We start from the raw sequence: 20,814 nt of genomic DNA on the forward strand, positions 1-20,814 counted from the left end.
TTATTTTTTGCTGCTTCTGATGGGGACATGTGTTCCTTTCACACTGAGATTCTCCAAAGAACATCGGGGCTCCCTGGATCCTGCAACTGCCCGTGGTTTCTCTCTGAAAAAAAGCCAACAAAAATCACAACCACCATAAAATAAGGGGATGGGAGAACATATGGGTTTTTAGTTACTTAAGTGGAAAGTATAGTTATTTTAGTTGTAACACAGATTTGATTCTTTCTCAAAAACTCCTTCCATTGTTACCACCATAGGGTTGGGCTGATTCCTCATCTTGCACACTCTGGTGAGAAGAAAGAGCCAGCTTAGTCTGAAAACTGAAACTGAAGGTAAAGTAGCCTTTGTAATAAACCTCTAGAATTGGAAGGGTGCCGCAGGGAAAGTGCTCTGTGTAGTTTACTGAAGAGGACCATCTCCTTCTGTAGCATTCTCTACGAAACATGCAGCTGATGAAGGCTAGACAACTTGCACTGACACTATTTGTTAATAGTAGAGGGGAAAAAACTGAAGCTTGGCAGATAGCAGTTTATGCAGGGGAGCTCCTGCATTTACTGATAAAGGCCTCATTTCTACACATACTTCCCGATTTTAAGATTAGGAGAGATCTGATTTGAAATCTGACCCTGCAAAGAGGAGTGTGTCTGTCTCCAACTACATGGAAAACATCTTCCCTTTTACCCAAGAGAAGAGATCAGCCTAGCCCTCAATAAGGATTATAGCTTAAAGCACTCACCTAGTTTAATGACTGTGTGGACAGCTACAACATTTGTACATGGCTGAGCTAAGAGCATTGGCCTGTTCTCTAAAGAAGACACCATTTTAGCCTATCAATTCATTAAGATGTTTTCCAAGTCAAATATACTAAATTTCTTCAGAATTTAGCAACAAAATACTGCCTTACACTCTTTGTTGTGGCACCATGAAGAGGAATAAAACACACTTTTTCATCAGATTGCCAGCAACATTGTTTGCACGTGAACAGATTGCTTCAGAATTCAATTTTCATTTTGCTGCTAGTATTTCTTTATTCTGGTAGGAAACTCTTTTTACCTTCTTAATCCGTCCCCCTTGGGTATGTGATGAGTACTTCTGTATTTTGGAGCTTCTAAAGTGCATCTAGTTCTAGATGGCTTGAACTTCATAATCTCCTTCTGCCATTCTTCATCAAAGGTCTGGGCCTCATCTGAAAAAACAATTAAAGTTCACTTTTTAATAAATGCTAACAAGGTAGGGGAAAAAATAAAATGTATTGAAAATTAGGGGTTTTGAACACAGTGTTTTTTAAACTTGTGGGCCATGATTCTCCACACGGCCTTCAAACTATTTCTAGGGGATCTGTAAAAGACTACTAAAAGCTTACTGCCAGTAGGCTTATGTTTGGAAGATTAAGGAAAAAAAAAAAAAAAAGACACTGCTGTAAAAATACAGGCACATTTTAACCACACATCTCAAACATGTATTAGCCACCAACAAACAGCAAATAGCATAATTCTGTTAAAAGTTTGTTTGAAACCATAAAATATTATGAAAAGTATGTTCAAATACAAGCAGCTTTGTACAAACAATACCAATTGCACTACAACACATTTTCAATTATAAATGGCCACTGTAACCGCAGTTGTCCAAATTCATATCAGCTAAGGAAGCCAGATTTGCAGACTCTCAGACTGTCTGAAAAACAGTGCCTTTTAAGATCACACAGAATCACACAGAACATCAGGAATTGGAAGGGACCTCAAAAGATCATCTAGTCCAATCCCCCTGCCAGAGCAGGAACACCTAGATGAGGTTACACAGGAAGGCGTCCAGGCGGGTTTTGAATGTCTCCAGAGAAGGAGACTCCACAACCTCCCTGGGCAGCCTGTTCCAGTGTTCCGTTACCCTCACTGAGAAGAACTTTCTTCTCAAGTTTAAGTGGAACCTCTTGTGTTCCAGTTTGTACCCATTACCCCTTGTCTTACCATTGGTTGTCACTGAGAAGAGCCTGGCTCCATCCTCATGACACTCACCCTTTATATATTTATAAATATTAATGAGGTCACCCCTCAGTCTCCTCTTTTCCAAACTAAAGAGACCCAGCTCCCTCAGCCTTTCCTCATAAGGGAGATGCTCCACTCCCTTAATCATCTTAGTCGCCCTGCGTTGGACTCTCTCCAGCAGTTCCCTGTCCTTCTTGAACTGAGGGGCCCAGAACTGGACACAATATTCCAGATGCGGTCCCACCAGGGCAGAGTAGAGAGGAAGGAGAACCTCTCTCGACCTACTGACCATCACCCTTCTAATACACCCCAGGATGCCATTGGCCTTCCTGGCCACAAGGGCACAGTGCTGGCTCATGGTCGTCCTCCTATCAACCAGGACCCCCAGGTCCCTTTCCCCTTCACTGCTCTCTAATAGGTTATTCCCCAACCTGTACTGGCACCTGCGGCTGTTCCTACCCAGATGTAACACTCTACACTTCCCCTTGTTATATTTCATCCCCTTTTTCACAGCCCAACTCTCCAGCCAGTCCAGGTCTCGCTGGATGGCAGCACAGCCTTCTGGCGTGTCAACCACTCCTCCCAGCCTAGTGTCATCAGCAAACTTGCTGATAGTACATTCAATTCCCTCATCCAGGTCATTGATGAAGACATTGAATAATACTGGCCCCAGCACTGACCCCTGAGGCACCCCACTAGATACCAGCCTCCAACTAGACTCCGCCCCATTGACCACAACTCTCTGGCTTCTGTCCTCCAGCCAGTTTGCAGTCCACCTCACCACCCGACCGTCCAGTCCACACTTCCTCAGTTTAGCTGTGAGGATGCTGTGGGAGACTGTGTCAAACGCTTTACTGAAGTCAAGGTAGACCACATCCACCGCTCTGCCATCATCTATCCACCTTGTTATGTCTTCATAAAAGGCTATGAGGTTGGTCAAGCACGACTTCCCCTTGGTGAAGCCATGTTGACTGCCCCTAATGACCCTCTTATCCTTGATATGCCTTGAGATGGCACCAAGGATAAGGTGTTCCCTCACTTTCCCAGGGATGGAGGTGAGGCTGACCGGTCTATAGTTACCCGGGTCCTCCTTCTTGCCCTTTTTGAAGATTGGAGCGACATTTGCTTTCCTCCAGTCCTCAGGCACCTCTCCCGTTTCCCAAGACTTGGCAAGATGATGGAGTGGTCCAGCAATGACTTCAGCCAGCTCCCTCAGTACCTGGGGGTGCATCCCATCTGGACCCATGGATTTACGGATGTCCAGATTGCTTAATTGCTCCCTAACCCAGTCCTCATCAACTAAGGCAAACTCCTCCAATTTCCCGACTTCCTCTGGGTCCTTAGGGGTATGGGGCTCCTCAGGACTGCCTCCAGCAGAGTAGACAGAGACAAAGAAGGCATTCAGCAACTCTGCCTTCTCTGTATCTTCTGTCACCAGGGCACCCACCCCATTCATCAGTGGGCCTACATTACCTGTGGTGTTGGTTTTATCTGCCATATATTTGAAAAAACTGTTTCTGTTGATGTCTCGAGCTGGAACTTCAAAATTGGTATGTGAAACAACAGTGTAAAGCCCATTAGGGAACTGCATAAAAGAGACATACTTTCATCCAAGTTGATGAATTCTTGGTTCATTTCTTCATCACCAGTCTTGCTGTTCTTTGATTTTTTAATGACATGAGCACGATCATTAATGTGATGACCAATAGCCATTTTTTCCAGCCCACTTTCAGAATCCTTAAGTGCTTTTCTTGTTTCCTTAACCTGGACAAAAAACGGAAGTAAATTTCCTTCCAACCAAGAAAAGGTTAAAAAAAAAAATAAAATCTTTTCTTCCCCCCAAAGGATTTTTATCTTTCTTTTGAAAAAGTTAGGGTTTACAGGCTTTTCCAATTTACTGTGTTAGCTGCAAACACACCAAACAAGTCTGTTCCTCTTGCCAACAGACAAGAAGATTAAACAAGAACTCCTAAAGCTCCTTGAGAAACATACATATTGGATATTAATTGTTGGGGGAAAAAAAGCCTAATCTAAATATACTACGTGCAGACAAGTCTTCAACATTCTCCTTGGCAACAGAAGGAATAATAACCAATGTCAATATTCTCAGCATGAAGGGACAACTAATTACTAGGTTGTCATGTTGACTGGCTTGAAAGCCAGGTGACCACTTATCACTGTGTTCATGGGTATATTATTAGAACCTTTTCGATAACTGAGTGTCTGCTTGAGCTTGCACATATCCCACAGCCAGTCATGCTCAACGGTCTTTACTGCTCACATAATAGTCTTTCGTGAACCTTGCTTCAGGGTTCAAATTCAAATTTCTTAGCAGAATTAGATGCAACAGCTGCAAGGAAGTCAATGAAAGGGCATCTTCATCTGAAGCATTACATAAGCATTTAAAAGAGCTTGAGTAACGGGGATAACTTGAAGCCATGTTTTGCATGAATAGGCTGCGTCTTGTATCTTACATTTTGGACAGAATTTTAATGTACAGGAAGAGGATTAACTGTAGTAAAGAGAAAGACATTTGAGACTGCCTTGAAGAATGAGCTGTTCTGGCACTCAATTTTTCCAGTCTGATATACATACGATTTATTTACACGTATACTTAGAAGCATACAAATTACAAGGAAGAAAACTGCACTTCAGCTTCAGAAGCCTTTAATATAAAGCAGTGTTTAAAAAGACATATGTTTTTCTAAATTATAAGAGTAACTGTCTCCAGGAAAAAGAACCTTAAGGAACCTGCAGTTTGGCATAGATGAAATTTTGGTAATTACATACCACCTTTTTGCTGGATCTCAGGACTACTTACACCTCCTGGAGCTGTGCGTGTCTGAGATGAAGCCTGGAAAACTTTTGGTGGTTCATCTCCTACTTTGGAGTATGTCATCACAGAGGAGGAGCTAAATGTGTGTGCATCTGGATGGATGGACAGGTCATCCTACAAGCAATGTAGACTTCTTATTAATAAGAAATGAAACTTGTGGATAATAGGTACTTCTTACATTCTGACACTATCTCATTGTGAAAAGAGTACCCCTCTTGAAAAATTAACCCTCATTCCTGGCACCACAGATGCAGCCTGTTGGGAAGAGACCTCAGCACTTGATATACCCTCACTCTTGTCCTAGCCTTGTCTGGGCACAGGTCTCTCATGCCAGGGAACATGGTAACAAAGCCTGGGCAGCAATAAGCAACTGCTCGAATGTTTGCCCTGGTATAGTTTAGTAATGAAGATACATAACCTGTAACAAGTCTTGCCACATACAGTATATAATAAGTTGTGTAAAGAGTTCAGGTGATATAGGACTTGAGCAACAATGGTTACAAGCCATTTTACAAGGCCAATAAAACACAGTAAATTTACTGAGCAACACTTTAATAGATATCAATGTTAACTTCAAAGACTGTGGAGAAAGAAGAAAGACGCAGCACTGCAAATAAAATCAGAGAAAAGCCTATATGGAGGGTGACATTTAGGCTTTGTGGTTTTTGTTTTTAGATGTCCAATAAAGCTTTAAATTGCTCCTTCGCTTAAGGTGTCAGCTCTGGCAACAGGCAGAGACCAGATAACTTACAGCAGCTCTAGCCCCTAGAAAATCAAGCATACGCTTAAAGTACTGTTGTTAGCAAATAATCAATGACAGCATAAAGAATTATAACCACGATATAGTCTGGGGGGAAAATTTTAAATTCCTCCTGTTTAAGACTAGTAACCTTTATTTTGGCAGGACTTTGAGTAATGTTTTAAACAGCTGTTGTTCTCCAAGACAATTAATTTTAGACCAATCTTTAATAATAAAAAAAACACAAAAAACAAACTCAAAAACCAACAAACAACAAACTTACAAATTTTCTTTGCATTTCCAGCATACTGTTTCTCATATTTGACATCATCCTGTCCATTGCAAAAAAAGGTTCCCCAAAATCTGCATCCTAATAAAAGACATTAAAATTAAAACATAGTCTAGAACTCCTCAAGTTCTGAAGCTGTTTCCACATGCATTTTCTAATGCAAATAAGACCATCAAAAAGGTTTTCAAAGGCTGCAATTCATAGACATAGACAGGCCAAAATGCATCTTTTCAAATAAAATAAATTGTAAGCTAACATGGGGAGCTTGGTTGTTAAGTTGGAGATACTGGTAAGATAGAAGTCAAAGATTTGACACCTGAATGTGAGAATAAGCTCATACTGTGGCCAGTTTACAAGAACTATTTTCAAATACCTTCTAACCTAACTAGCTTCTGCTGTAAAAAGGACTATATGACACTCCATGCCTTATAATCTACTGGAGATCAAATTATCTCTATTATGTAAATCCCTTAATGCATATGGAGTCACACTGAAAATGCATCCCAGCAGACACAGCTGTTCCTTTGCAGAAGTAGTGTACATTACTCATAAAAGGGCAGTGGAGAGAAAAACAGAGAATCATAACTTGGTATTTTAATGGCACCTTAATTACTTGATGCTATAGATGTGATCAACAGAACATTCGTTATTTTTACATGAAGGTAGAAGATCCAGTATTGCACAAAAGGTAGATATTAAGACAGGTTTACATGCACAGAATTTTATTAATAGGACATGTAGCTGATAGCATATACTGATGAAAGCTTTTGAAGAAAACGAAACAAAACCAAAAGAAAGAAACCTAAAACACATAGACAGGTAGACAGAAAGCAGGGAAAGGGTGAACTCTCCTAAGTGACCATCTGGGAAGACAGCAATACTATCCCAAAGGAGCATCCTCCTCTGGGCTCCTCTTCAGTGCAGCAGGTGGTGATGATAAATATTTTCATCATGCCTTTCCATTCCTACTACAAGCTTTTCCTCAGAACCAGTTCAAACTCCCTACTGGGCTGTCTGGTTTCCAACAGGTGCAGCTCTGGTTGGAGCACACTATTTAAGAGCAAACACCACACACTGATGGGTTGGTGAGTTTAGGGACGTGTGCACATAGCTGCTTCCCAGGACAGCCGCTGTGCACCACCACACTATGGTCTACATGCACAAGACTGTGACAAGAGCAGGGAAAACTGCTCCCATGAGCTCCGCAAAACCCAGCAGCTTTGCCAAGAGGCTGGTTGCTGGGCTGCACGTGGCAGCCCTGTGCGCTACTGAGGTGCTTCGAAACACCAGGATGCTAATTACAATAGCAAACACCCCACGTTCCTCTGACTACTGGAAATACAGAAATTGAATTTAAAAGTTTAAAAATAAAACCTGCAGCTTAAGCATAAAATTATGTAAAACTCAGATACAGAAAATAATTTTTTTCTTGAGTAGGAAGAAATATGAATCCTTAAAGGGCTATCAAAACCTCCGGCAATACTGATAGACAATTTAGGGCATCAAATCATAGCAAGTGTCAGTAACTCCAGAAAACTGCTTCTACAGTCAGAAATCCGGGTGTTCACCAATGCCATTGCCTAGTAATCAGCTGTACCTATGGAATTACATGCCATAGATTGCAGCAAGAGGGTAAAAAAAACATAATCTATGCAGTTAGTAGCAAAAGAACTTTGATTAGCTAATACACTTTTTGCATACAGCAAGATGCAAATTCATGCCTTTGTAATGTCATATTTATATCTTTAGATCTGTAAAGTCAAAGACCCATGCTTATTTTTGTCTGCTCTGCAAGTGAGAGCCACTCTCTTAACCAATAGGTTTCAATCTGAGGACTCTTTAAAACCTTCCAAAGGCAGTAGTCAGAGTTTGGAGTCTCCAGGGATTATTTCATTCACATCCATCAGAGATTAAGTACGATCAGGCACATCACTGAGTAGAAAAGCCAGCTGCTAAGCAATAACTTTTCCAATCTTGGTATCAGCCTATTTAGTCTACCCCAGCATTTTCATTTAATAAGAATAAAAAAAAAAAAAAAAATTTCTTTCTTGAATTATACTGTTCCATACATGTAAACACCAACAAAAGCAGTTTGTAAGCACACCGAGACTCGCCTTTGTCCATGCTTTAGTTATGCAGACAGTATACACGTACTAGCAAGAACTAAAAGGATTATTGGTCCTGGGATACTAACCACTCTACCAAAGCCTGCAAAGGGCATGAGGGCACAGCTTGTTGCCTGGAAGAAAAAGGACCAGCATCTTTCAGTTATACCTGTTATCGGACAGCAGAAGTACCTTTCATATACAGCAGGTAATATTAAACATTTTCAATCAAACAAAAACAGTCACTCAAAAGGACCTTGGTAGTATATAGGGTGCTATGACAATATAATATGAAGTAGTCTCTGGGTATATAGAAGTTAATATATTTACACTATTGATATTGGAAAGCAATAGCTGTCACCACATTTAATAAGTCCTATTAACATGTATGTACTAGAAGCACTTAAAGCTAGAAGTTGAAAAACATTTGTTTACCATAGCAACCCCTGTGCCAAAATTATTTAAAACGTGGCACAGTGCTTCAGACATCACCCACTTCTCTGACAACACTTCATTCTAGTCATGCAATAGAACCCCAGTGCTGACAGTTGATGAAAATCAACAGATCAATAGTCCCCTTAATGTAATGTAATTAAATTTTAGAAGGTTGGCGTATAATTTTAGAGCTTAAAAATATTAAGTGGTGCAGCTGGCCTGTTAACAAGCATTCTTGATATATATTAAAAATGATCAATGCAAATAGAAAGATACTTCTTTAAAATATCTATATATTCCTCACAATAAAATGAAGTCTAACTTCAGCAGTTAAGTCAGCAGTTTCTGAGATCATTGCAAAGAAATTCCAGGTAAATTTATCATCATATACAGAACCCCAAAAGACAAATCCCCACAAGCAAATTATATTCTTCTGCAGTTGTATAAATAGATGTAGCTATAAACACCAACAAATATAGTTCCTGTTTGACCAACTGATATTGAATATCCCTATATGACAGAGCAATGAGACGCTGGACAACAAACTGATGTTTCCAGGAAGCTAAGATTGGAGAGTTACATAAAAGCCACCTAAATAAAGAAGTACCAAACACTTTACAGTAACTTTTCAGTACAAAAGGAATTGCCCAGTTCTTGGAGTACCTCTATGAACTCTTTCAGATTGCAGTTCTGTCTAATATGTATTGGAAGAGTAACATATATTTATATGTTACATGCATTAAGTGCAAAAGGCTATCCTCAAAAATAATAAAATTTATAAATTTTGTTTTATAATACATGCTAAAAGCTGTTAAATAGTTGCCTAACATATAGGACCATTGGATACCATAACAAAAATGACAAGAATGACAGTATCTTTTAAGATGTTTTACCCCATTCGTTCTCCTAAAAACTGACACTGCAAACCTGCTTGAAAAAGGAAAAGCATGTTCAAATTTGAATGTTATATTGACGCATTTGTGTTGTTGTAACAAGTTCTTTTCCTCATAAAGCAGTTTTAGACATGCTACAGTTCACTTAAACATAGAATGACAGTATCAGTAATCAGTATGGGTAATTTTAACAAAGTGGTTTTTACATGGTAGTAAAGAGATCCATTTTTTCCTATTCAAAACTAACTATTTTAAGTATCTGAGTCACTTCTGGAGGGAAACCAGTAAAAGCGGTTTGCAGCTACTACAATGCTCAAGTAATCAGTGCCAAGCCTTCTGTGACATCTGACAGCTCTGAGGTGAAACATGAGGAACATCAAAAGATACTGAAAAGATTTTAGCACGTGTGGAATTCTGTGCTTATCAAAATAACGCAGTGCTTTTGTGCCTTTAACTTCTTTCTGTAACCATAGATAAAGGTTTTCTGTGTCTCACATCTGTCCCTCACCACCAAGTACAAGGGACACAAACTTCTAAGCTATTAGGATAAGGTTTAACGTATCCTTTTTCTGAAGGAAAAAGAAGCCTGATCTGGTTTTAGGCATCTACTGAACCAAGGCCTAAGAATCTGCTTCAGTAGAGGAAAGATCATGCCCTAATTAGATCCAGCAGCATCTATATTTGAAACTAACTGGCAATGTATGAGCAGAGAGGAAAGAATCTGACAGTTACCCTTTTGACTTGCAGGTGATAGTCTGTGTTTCAGCTGTGTTTATTAAGCTCTAACTATCTAGGTTTGAACAACCACCACCAAATCTGGCCAAGTTCCACAAGCTCTTGTAATGAGTCTTGTCTTCCAACTTCTTTTTTTTTTTTTTTGGGGGGGGGGGGAGGGTGGGGGGGTGGGTAGGGAGAGTTGTGTTTTTTTGAATGGTTTGGTTTTTTTTTTTTTAATTGAATATGATTCACTAAAGTAAGAGATCATTCAGCTGCAAAATATTTAGCCTGGTGGAGGACAAGGAACCAACTTCCAACATATATCCTTCCTAAATACAGCAATGACACAAGGTTTAGCTACAGAAGCATAGATATAATTGTTCTGCATGCCAGAAAGTTAAAAAAACTGCTTTGTGCAAGACACAGATCACTGCCAACTTCTCAGTTTCAGCTGGTAATTTATAGAAATATTAGATTTCATATCAGTTTCTCTGATCCCAAGTGGCTGAAACACAGGTTTCTGTTAAATCAAGCTAACATGAGTAACTAGATACTAAGTTGCAGAGTGAAGGCATAAGTAGCAAGGTACCTTTTTAAGAAAGTTAGAATAAAGAGTTCAGAGAAGGCTAGGTTTCTGGACATTTTTAATGCCTTCCTGTAACAGAAACATTTAATACATAATATTTATTAAGCCAAACATTTGATAAGATTGTTTAGTTCGTTTCATTAAATACTGTATATTCAATGTACAATAATATACAGACTTGGCATTAGTCCTAACAGAAGCTTGTCAGTGTGAAGTAACAGGCCATTAACGAACCAAGAGAGGTTATTCACATATGACTTGGCAATGAAACAATCTGACTAAGGTTGTAACAGCTGAGCCAGGCCCCTGTTTCCACTGGACCAAATTTAACAAAAATTGAAATGTGAAGCCAACTATATTACCCTTAAATGTAAATTCCATGTAGCAATCCTTAGAGATTAAGAAAATACTTACTCTGCGATTTCCTCTTAGAGCAACCTGAGAGTCTGGGCGTGCTCTTCGATCTACTGTTCTCTCCTCACCATCTGTTACACTGAGAAATGGATCTCGTCCAAAAGGATCAGAAAAGCTTCTCATCATCTGCCGCATATATTCATGGTGTGCAGCAAAAGGATCTCTGAAAAACAGATATTTTGCACAGAAAGTCATCAAGTTTTATTCCAAGCTACGCAAAATTGCTCCAAAATTGTTAAAATGCAATTTTATTAATCATATGATATGGTTCTTCAAATTCTTACTTTAACAGGACCCAACTGGTCAATCTCCTATTTCTCACAAACTCTCACTTCTTTCACTTTTCTTCCCATCTCTCATGTTGGTCGGATGTTCTAGTTCTTTTGTCTTCTCAGCTGCCTTCATGGCTCTCCTACACTCTCAGTGTGTCCATGTTGCTTTTCTCTTTCCTCACCTTTTTCAAAAAATATTCCAGCCTTTGCAGCCATCTTTCACTCCAGCCTATGTTTACCATCTGCCACAAGCTATAAAACTGACCCATCTTTTATCGCTACTTCTACCTCTAACCCCTGATATTAAACACACACACCCCCCCCCGACTTTAATCTCTCAAAGCTTAGTATGGTACTACTCACTGAACTCATTATGTCTCACTAGATTTCATCACCATCACCCCTCAAATTTATTTTGCTGGCCACTTCCATGACCCACATGCTCAAAAATGTATACAATCCTCTCCATCTCCTTTACTTTAGTCACCCACTGCTGTACCCCTTTTCACACCCTCCATAAATTATGTTCTCATACCCATTTTCTCTTCTTAGGAAGAAAGATTCTTACTGGCTTTTTGCTTTCCTGCTAGTTTTCTCCCTCTTCTCTCTAAACACTCAGCCTTTGTTTCCAAAAACCTGTAGGTTTTTAGAACCTCCCCAGTAATCCCAAAAGTTGGCTTGCAAGTAGAACACTGCTCAAGTTGCCCTCCGTTACTACTTACTTCATTCTTTGCATTCTCTAATTTGGGCAAGTACGAAATATTTCTAACTGAGGCCAAACGAGGATCAAAATATGATTTTGCCAGAGGCGCAATTCATGATCAGTATTGCTGCCTGTGGTCCAAGGCTACAAATTATTTCTTCATACAAAAAATACATGTGATTTCCTCCCTTCACCTCCAGTCTAATTTCCCCCTTTGCTATTCTGCTGAAAGCCATTTTATTAACAATCATTTCCCAGGTATGTTTACTTAGACTTAATAGCACCTCACCTTCCTTCCTATAAATTTTCTGGCACTCCCCAGGCAGCTTACACCCTCATTCTCTCCAGGACGCCACAGCCTTTCCTGTAAAATCTCCTGCCTCTGTGAAGAAAAGCTTCAGGTTGTTCCTCTGACTTTAACAAGCCAATCATCTCTTGCAAGTCTCTTGAACAGCTTTTCTATTCTCTCCTCCCTTATCTTCAGTCCTATGAAAACTAGTTTCCACACCACATGGCCACTTTGATCTCTTCACTATATCCTCTCTTCTTGTGCCAAAGTTGCACTAAAAGGTGCAAAGAAATAGGGCTACAAATGTACACTGGATTAATTTTCAAACAAGATTTTTTAACACAATATCCCTTTAAGCTATGCCCATAATTAACTCACTCCAGTGCAAAGGGACCTGTATAGAAGTAGTTTTACCATTGCCATTAAGCAGACCCTAATCTACCCCACTCACATGACAACCAGCTTTAACTTCAGCCCTAATGTGATAAGCAGCTTGCACACAGCAAGTGTCCCCTCACGTTTCACAGGATAAAGAACAGATGGAAAAAGTCACTGCATGAGCCAAGATGAGAGAAGCACACAAGCACTACACTGCAGTAGACTTGTACTTCCAGCAAATCTCTTCTGACACCACAAACTTCAGACAGGTTTGGTTATCAAAACTCAAACTGCATTCCATCAGTAATATATATATATATAAAACAAAATTTCTCTCCAGTCTCTTCCAGTTCAAAAGGACACTCAAGTTATCTACAACACGTCATAAGTAAAACAAGATTTCATGGACTGAATGTAGATAAGAAAACTTAGTTTAATTTAATGTGCATAACATACTGTAATACATCTCACCTGACAAAATAATGCTTCATACCCTGTGAAATTGTCCCTTTAGCATTATTTCAGTTTCTCTGGCAACTTCTCTTGGCCATTCACCCTCCACTACATCTAATTGATACACTTACACCTGCATCTAAAACTGGGGGTTTATGTTGGTTTTTTGGTTGTTTTTTTTTTTAAATGAAGGTCTGTGAAGCAATTTAGAAATACAGCTTTTTACTATCAGAGACAGGGAAGTAAGATATATACTGTGACAGGTTCAGGAACAGAAGAGAAGCCTCCCAATTCCCCAGGGACATTTTAGGGAGCTATTCATAAAAAGATCTAGTGTTGTCAAGCTTTGAAACAAATGCTACAATTCTGATATGCTCTAGAGTAGGGCAAAACCAATGGAAATTAAACAGAGAATCTGTCTGGAAAATGTATGTCGTGGTACAGTGTAAGTCAGCATGTGTTTCTGGTCAGTTTAAAAATCAGTGTCGTAGAACAATAAATTCAGTTTATTATTTTTGAAAACTGTACTTTGTATTAGATACATTTTATTTGTTTGCTTATTTAGGAACTTATGTAAGCCTGAAGCTGCAGAATCACACTGAAGGTAACACCTGAACAATAAAACAAGAGCTGTGTGTTGGTGAATTAAAAACAGAGGCCAACTGCACCTGGCAGAGAAGATGCAACTTCTGCACCTGTCCAGGCTATCAGGGATGAAACTCCAAGGGGGGGGGTGGCTGGGCAGCATTTTGGCTGACTGACTGGTGCTTCCCCAGGACAGCTGCCCACAGACAGAGCTATTTCTTTTAATCCAGGCACTTTTTCCAGTTCAGCAGTCAAAATATCTCTTTAAGAGGCGACAGAAGCCTATTATTACTCTATTTTGGAAGCAAATCTTTTCTGAAGCAATAAGCTAATTTCCTTAACTACATGCAAAACAGATTTAAAAGGGCAGTGCCAAGAACATTAATCCCAAAATCAATCTCTCCTCTCTTTCACACACACTTCCATTATCTTCTGCAGTCGTCTTTTCTCCCTAGTTTTAAACTGCATCAGTGACTGCAATAAAATAAATAAGAGGAAAGCAACTAAAACTTCAAAAGCACGCTACAAAATACTACAAACAAGACTTAATTTCTATTATTATTTTAATTTTGTGCAGAGGATTTGCATAGTGAAGTTTTCTGCATGTAACTGATGAGTTGTTATAATAGTGCACATATTCCTAGAAACCAAGTGTACTAATCCATTGTGCAGCTTTAGAAACTATCCCACTACTAGAAACATGTTTTTGCAACTAAGCAGTAGATTCTCCTTTAAGAGGTACAAACGCAACCTCAGCTAGAATATCCTGTAGCTAAGAGATACAGTCAACAAACCCACATCACAAGGCCCGAAGTGTTACCCTGCCTTGTCCACCCACCATCACTATCCCTTATCTTTGCTTGTAATTAAGTTCCACGTAGTTTTTCCTAAAGACACGATGTCTTTATTGGTACTTACTAAAATCATTCAGGCTCCTTTGAGCTGTCCGATCCCATTCTTACCCACTACAGATCAGTTTCTGATGAAGGATATAAAATGGGGCCAGACTAGATACTTCAGCAGTTTTGACTATCCCAACATAGGAAAGGGGAACATGTGCACAACACACTACTTGGATTTGGGTTCCCGTGGGAAAAGAAGATTCCCACAAGAAATAAAGTGATTTCAGAGCTGAGTACATAGACATGATCTACCCCAAGCACTGTCATTGTGCTGGCAGTATGGAGATAAAAAAAAAGCACATCTGCTGAGCTGAAGCATCAGGATCCACTCAGGAAATTGGCACAAGGAAACAGCTTGCCTTTATTGATCTCATATAGACATTGGCAAAGTTCTAATGCAAGAACACCTGGTGTAGCCTTTAGTGTGCGCATTGACAAGAGTTAAGAAACAGTATGTGGCAAAAAGAAAAAAACAGAACTAGAAAAACCCAGAAAAGCGAGAACATACAGCACTCGTCCACTTCCTAAGAAACTTTAGAAAAAAGCAACCCAAAAACAAAATCAAGAAACTCAAACCCACGGAAGTCAAGATTTCAGTAGATGCCACTATGAAATTAAGACCAAGTTCCCTACAGCACAGTAAGGATTACGAGCGTTGCTGAAGAGGGGCCACTAGCAAGAGCTTAACCCCCTCCCCATAGTTCTAACAGGCACTCCGCACCCTCGTTTGTTTCGGGTAACGGGTGGAACACGGCTAGGAACCTTACCAGTGGCTTAACCCCGCACACCCACGCGTCCTCCAGAGCGACGGGTACCCTGAAACGCTCCTTCAGGCTACGGCCACCTCATATCCACCCCGACCGGCCACTTGCAACCCCCATAACCCCAGCACCGGAGTTCCAGAGGCCACCCCCCACCTCCCGACCCGGCGCCCCGGGGCCGCAGCGGGCCCTCACCGGAAGAAGGGGTCCTCCTCGAAGCGGCGCCCCACGCCCCCGAACATGGCTGCTGCTCCCCGCAGTGTGAGCGCCACCAACTCCACAACCCCTCACGGCGGCGCCCGTTTCCCCACGTGATGCCTCCCCGCGCCGCCACTGGCCGCCGCCGCAGTGGCGAACAGGGCGGGGCGGGGCTCACCGGGAGCAGCTGTTGCCGCGGCAACGGGCGCCGCCGCGCGGCCCCACGCCGCACCTTGGTGATGGGCTCACAGCGGGGCCCGGGGACAGGGACCCGGGCGCAGCCCGGCATGTAGGCCCCACGCTGATCTCTGGGCTGCCGCTCCCGAAGCCCTCTTTAGCCCGGGGAGGCCCAGCCGGGCTTGCGAGGGTGCGGGCCCCGGCGTGATGTACTCCCGGCCTCACCCCAGCTTCAGTGAGGCGTTTGCGGGCCGGTGCTGTCGGCGCTGCTCAAGCCGCTGCCCCGTCCTCAGCCATGTTAAAAGTAACGGTGTTTTTTCCAGTAGGTGGCAGTAAAATAAAGCGGCCGTTTTGGGAGGCGGGCAGCGTCCTGTTCGCTGCGGCCATGGATCGGGGCAGCCCTTGGGCGCGCAGGGACACCCCGGCGGAATGCACCAAGGTCCGCGCTACAGCAGCGCTGAACAGCTGTTCCAGCAAAATAGAACCATGAGGAAAAGCTGGGGCCGGGGTGGAGTGGGGGTATTTGACCGCAGTTGCTGCGGCGGCCATCACAGCCGTGTGTGGGTCGGGATTACATCAAAATGGGCAGCATGACGAGCAGCATGGCCAGCAGGTCGAGGAAAGTGTTACTGCCCCTCTACTCCACTCTCATGAGACCTCACCTGCAATGCTACATCCAGCTCTGGGGCCTGCAACACAACAGGGATGTGAACCTGTTGGAGCAGGTCCAGAGGAGGCCACAGAGATGCTCAGGACCTGGAGCACCTCTCCTATGGAGACAGGCTGAGAGAGCTGGGCTTGCTCAGCCTGGAAGAGAGAAGGGGCTGGGACACCTTAGAGCAGCTCCTGGTGCCTAAACAGGCCGACAAGAAACCTAGAGAGGGACTTTTTTACAAGGGCATGTAGGGTCAGGACAAGGGGCGAATGGCTTTAAACTGACAAAGGAGAGATTTAGGTTAGATATTAGCTATGGCTGCCCCACCCCTGGCAGTGTTCAAGGCCAGGCTGGATGGGGCTTGGAGCAACCTGGTGTAATGGAAGGTGTCTCTGCCTGTGGCAGGGGATTGGAACTGGGTGAGCTTTAAGGCCCCTTCCAACCCAAATCACTCTATGATTCTGTCATTACCTTTCACTCCACACCAGATGAGCAATGACAAGTCATATCCAGTTCCTGAAGCTTTACAGAGTTGCTGGCTGGATAGCAGTTCTTTGTGTATTGCTTAACTGTGCCTCCTTTTGGAGTGAGAATGGTTAGGGTTACTGGCTAAACAGCGAGGAAAAAAGAGCTCTTTGTCTCCTTAGCAGGAAGAAGCAGTCCCACAGCCGAGTATAAAGGAAAAACTCCTCAGCAAACCCTGTCACTAGGCAGGTCTGGCAAAGGAAGGTTTCAGTAAAAGAATGGAGTAAATAACATGGGGAGTATTATCTAGGTTTCCTGAAGAGCGGAGTGGTTGTGAACACGTAGCGGTGTGTATAAGAACTGTGGTTACATACAAATTTTCTTCTGAAGGAGTACAGTTTGAAAGAACCGGAAGTACCAGAGGAAAATCGTGCAGAAAAACATGTGTTTTGAAAAATTATTCTTGTCTAGATGGCAAAGTTTCTCGGAGCTGTGAGCCTGGGGGTTGTTTCCTCTCTTGCATCTCCTGTCAAGCGGCAGGTGAAGGCTCTTCTCACATCTATTTCAATATTCCAGTGTCTAGGGGAAAGATAGAAAATATGCCCCAGACAACCAGGTGGGATTAGAGAGCATCAGGATATTTATATGACAGTGATGAAAGTAACTTCTTTGTTCCACTAAGATACATCATGCTGCAGAAACAGCTCTGCTGGTATTTGGCCCAAAGTGGAAAACCGACATAAAAGATGAATGAACTGAGGCTGCAATATTTTTGAAAAATATCTGTAATTGGGTGAGCATTGATTTTGCTGTCTACTGATGTAGACTTCTCTTTAGATCCCAGCAAGTGGTAATATTGCAGCCTTACCGTGCATTCCAAGGTGGAGCAGTTGTTACGGTGAAAACGCTTATGCTGACTGACTGGTGGGCAGGGAAGCGTGACAGGAAAAGGGTTACCCATTGATTACCCAGGTGAAGCCCGTGAATTGTTTGTACATTTCTGAAGAAAGATTAGCAAATAAAACAAACCAGGCGTTAGTCATGGAAGTGAACTCTGCCGCTTTGGGGCTTTTTATAACGAAAACTTGTGCCAGTTATGATGTTATCAAAGAACTTTTTTATTGCTCAGAGACAGAATTCCAGCTTTGTAGCTTTGTTTCAAACCACACACAAAAATATTACAAATGTTGGAGTAATGTCATCCTCTGCACTGTGGTTAGTCTTTCAGTACTAAAAGTTCTTTAAAACGCCTCTGAAGCTAGAGCAAATTCAAACTAGAGATGCACTAAGCAGTAGCTTTACCATAGTGATTAGGTCACATTAGTCATTTATTAATTATTTGTCATTATATTTTGATTAATAGAAGATGACCCGGATCAATTTGTTTCTGCTGTTGTAGTAGTTCATTAATATCCATGGCATGGTATGCTAGAATATTCACTTATTACTCACTACAAACCAGCAAGGTGAATTTTCTTTAACATAGTTAGCATGTCAAATACAAAATCCTGCAAACTCGTACCCTCCTGGAGCTTTATCTTCTCAAAGTATTTGTTTTGGTGTGGTCATTTGCAGTCTTCTACCAAAACCTACCTAGGTTTTTACCAGTATGTATTTACAGTTTCTGAACACAGATACCAAACAGACTGCAACTTCCGTTAGTACTGCGTACCCTTTGTATGAATTCAGCCTTGTAAAAAGAAACCTCTTCTGTGCTATGATGAAACAGAAATGTGGAGCATTCCCATGGCTGTTCAGAGTACATCATATCATCTACAGTTCGCTATTTAATTTTATTCAGACTCCAACTCCAAAAGAGATTTCTTTCCAAGTCAGAGCAGATCCAGAGCTGGATTACTGTGCAGATAACTAAGCAATACGAGTTCCAGTTATTGTTCATTTTTCAGCTGCTAGTGGGAAGATGTGCCCCGTTAGAAGTGAGCTCATTATGAGAGGCTTACTAACACGATAAAGTCAGGACTCTATTTGCACAGAGTGATATCTCTAATTGCTCAGGCCTTCTTATGGTTTGTGTCTGCTTGAGTTAGATTTCTTTTGTGTAGATAAAAAGACTTCTGTAAGAAATCACCTTGGTGCTACAGCACTGTCAGTCTGGAGGGCATCTCCAATGAGATTAATGATGTCTGCCTTAATATAAGAAAACTTTGCATAAATGAGATTATGGTTTCTGCTGAAACCTGCCAACTCTTATTCATTTGCAGTAAATATTATCTTTAATTAAAAGTTTTAAGGTATCTTGTTCCTGAACTAATGAGATCTACAGTGATTTCCCTTAGGAATTAATTTACCTTCTTAATTCTTATTCATTTTGGTGATATGACTATTTAAATCTGATTCAGACTTCAGAGCTTTATTGAACATACTCCTCTAGCACAAAAGGTCATTTTCCATATTGATGTTTTGTTGGTATTTATAATTCTCTGTTCTCCCTTGATTCTAAAGGTACGTCTTTAGGTTCCTGCCCCAAACATTTTCTACTAACACTTCTGTTCATCTTAACTCTTTATGCTGAGGGCTCTTTTCCTCAGCTATTTCACTTTCGCTTGTGTTTTCTGTTCCATCCAGAGTACAAAACAATTATAGTAACGCTGAAGAAAAGATCCTGATTGTGATCAACTTATTTAGAATAGCACAGCTTCGTAAAATATACTTAAATATGTGGAAAACATTGGGTGCAATTGCTGGGAAATACAGGAATATTTCTGCCTTAATATCTGGTCAGTCATTAGCTGTGCTTTCTCTACAAGGATTATTTTCAACCAGTAGGGATGCTTAACACTCAGAGGTGAAAATTGCATTCCTACATACGTGTTTAAATAGGCAAAGTGCCAGCCAGCAACTGGTTTGTGAGAATGACAGCCAGACCCCATTTTAAGATTTGTCCATCAAAGGACAATGTTGCTAGCTCTATTTAAAAATACATAATTCTGATAACTAAATTACAGGGTTCTCTTGTTTTATAAATAAATGCATATCAAAATTAAAAAGTAACAGAAAGAAATATCTGGTTTGCATACAGAAAGAAGACACCAAGAAAAAAGAAAGAATCAATACTCCTTAGTTCATTATCAGGAGACTTTTCCATTGATATCTCATCTGAATCACGAGACATGCTGTCAGTCTCTTCACTGGTGCTTGAAGATGCCAGGTCTGCCACCATAATGAGATGTCAGATGGTTTAAAACTGAGGTAATAACTCCATTTACCTAATTAAATAAATGGAGCAAGACAGAAGTAAACCTGTCTCTCAGAGTTGATCGCAGGTGATTTTGTTCTTGTCTCTTCAGAAATACATTGTCAGCCTTGAGTAGACAAGCTGAACCATATTTTATGTAAGATGCAAACTGGGGAAGATTAATTCCTGCTTGTAGAGGGAGAGATTTCTGTCTTCTACTGTTATTCTAACATTTTCTATTTTCCCACCAAAGAATCTGTGAGAAGAAACATTTCTGCGTTCACCCCTGAGACTCTCTTTGGACTCTGTATATAATTAGGAAATACCTTTAAAATCTATTGTTCTGTCTTTGAAATTGAAAAAAAAACCACCCCAGAAAACCCCCAACCCAAAGTGGAAAAAAAGAATATTAATCATAGATTGGAGTAGAAACTCGTGGCTGCAGGAGATTCCTTGCGCCACCAGTGGGTAAGAAACGTGTTTTATGGCATCAGCAGAGCGAGCACTGGCACTAGCTATATATAGAATTGTCACCGACTTACACAAGTTGTTGATAATCTTCCATTTATAACTTACTAGCAGACCAACTTCCTCCCATCACACACAAATTAGAGGATTATCAATAATGTATGAACTAATAAATAATGCTTGCATGCTGTTGTCAGGGCAACAAATATCATTTAGACTGCAACAGAAATCCTCATGTTGTGATTTGAAGCCTTCCATGTCTGTAAGGCTTCAGTGAAGTAAAATAATAAGGTTTGTGTGTGTTTCTTTAAGTCAG

At 41.1% G+C, this 20,814-nt stretch overlaps 1 protein-coding gene across 1 annotated transcript; it reads right to left on the minus strand.

Annotated features, from left to right (window-relative positions):
- Positions 1-15,581, minus strand: MLF1 (myeloid leukemia factor 1; the record flags this gene model as incomplete). The annotated part of the gene is made up of 8 exons (XM_080623391.1): positions 1-103; positions 1,054-1,186; positions 3,587-3,746; positions 4,804-4,932; positions 5,841-5,927; positions 8,041-8,085; positions 10,997-11,159; positions 15,535-15,581. The coding sequence occupies 8 exons, from the start codon at positions 15,579-15,581 to the stop codon at positions 1-3; spliced, it is 867 nt and encodes a 288-aa protein (XP_080479517.1).
- Between the last annotated feature and the right edge of the window lie 5,233 nt (positions 15,582-20,814).

The sequence above is a fragment of the Psittacula echo genome, assembly GCF_963264785.1.
Source record: "Psittacula echo genome assembly, chromosome: 7".
NCBI lineage: Eukaryota > Metazoa > Chordata > Aves > Psittaciformes > Psittacidae > Psittacula > Psittacula echo.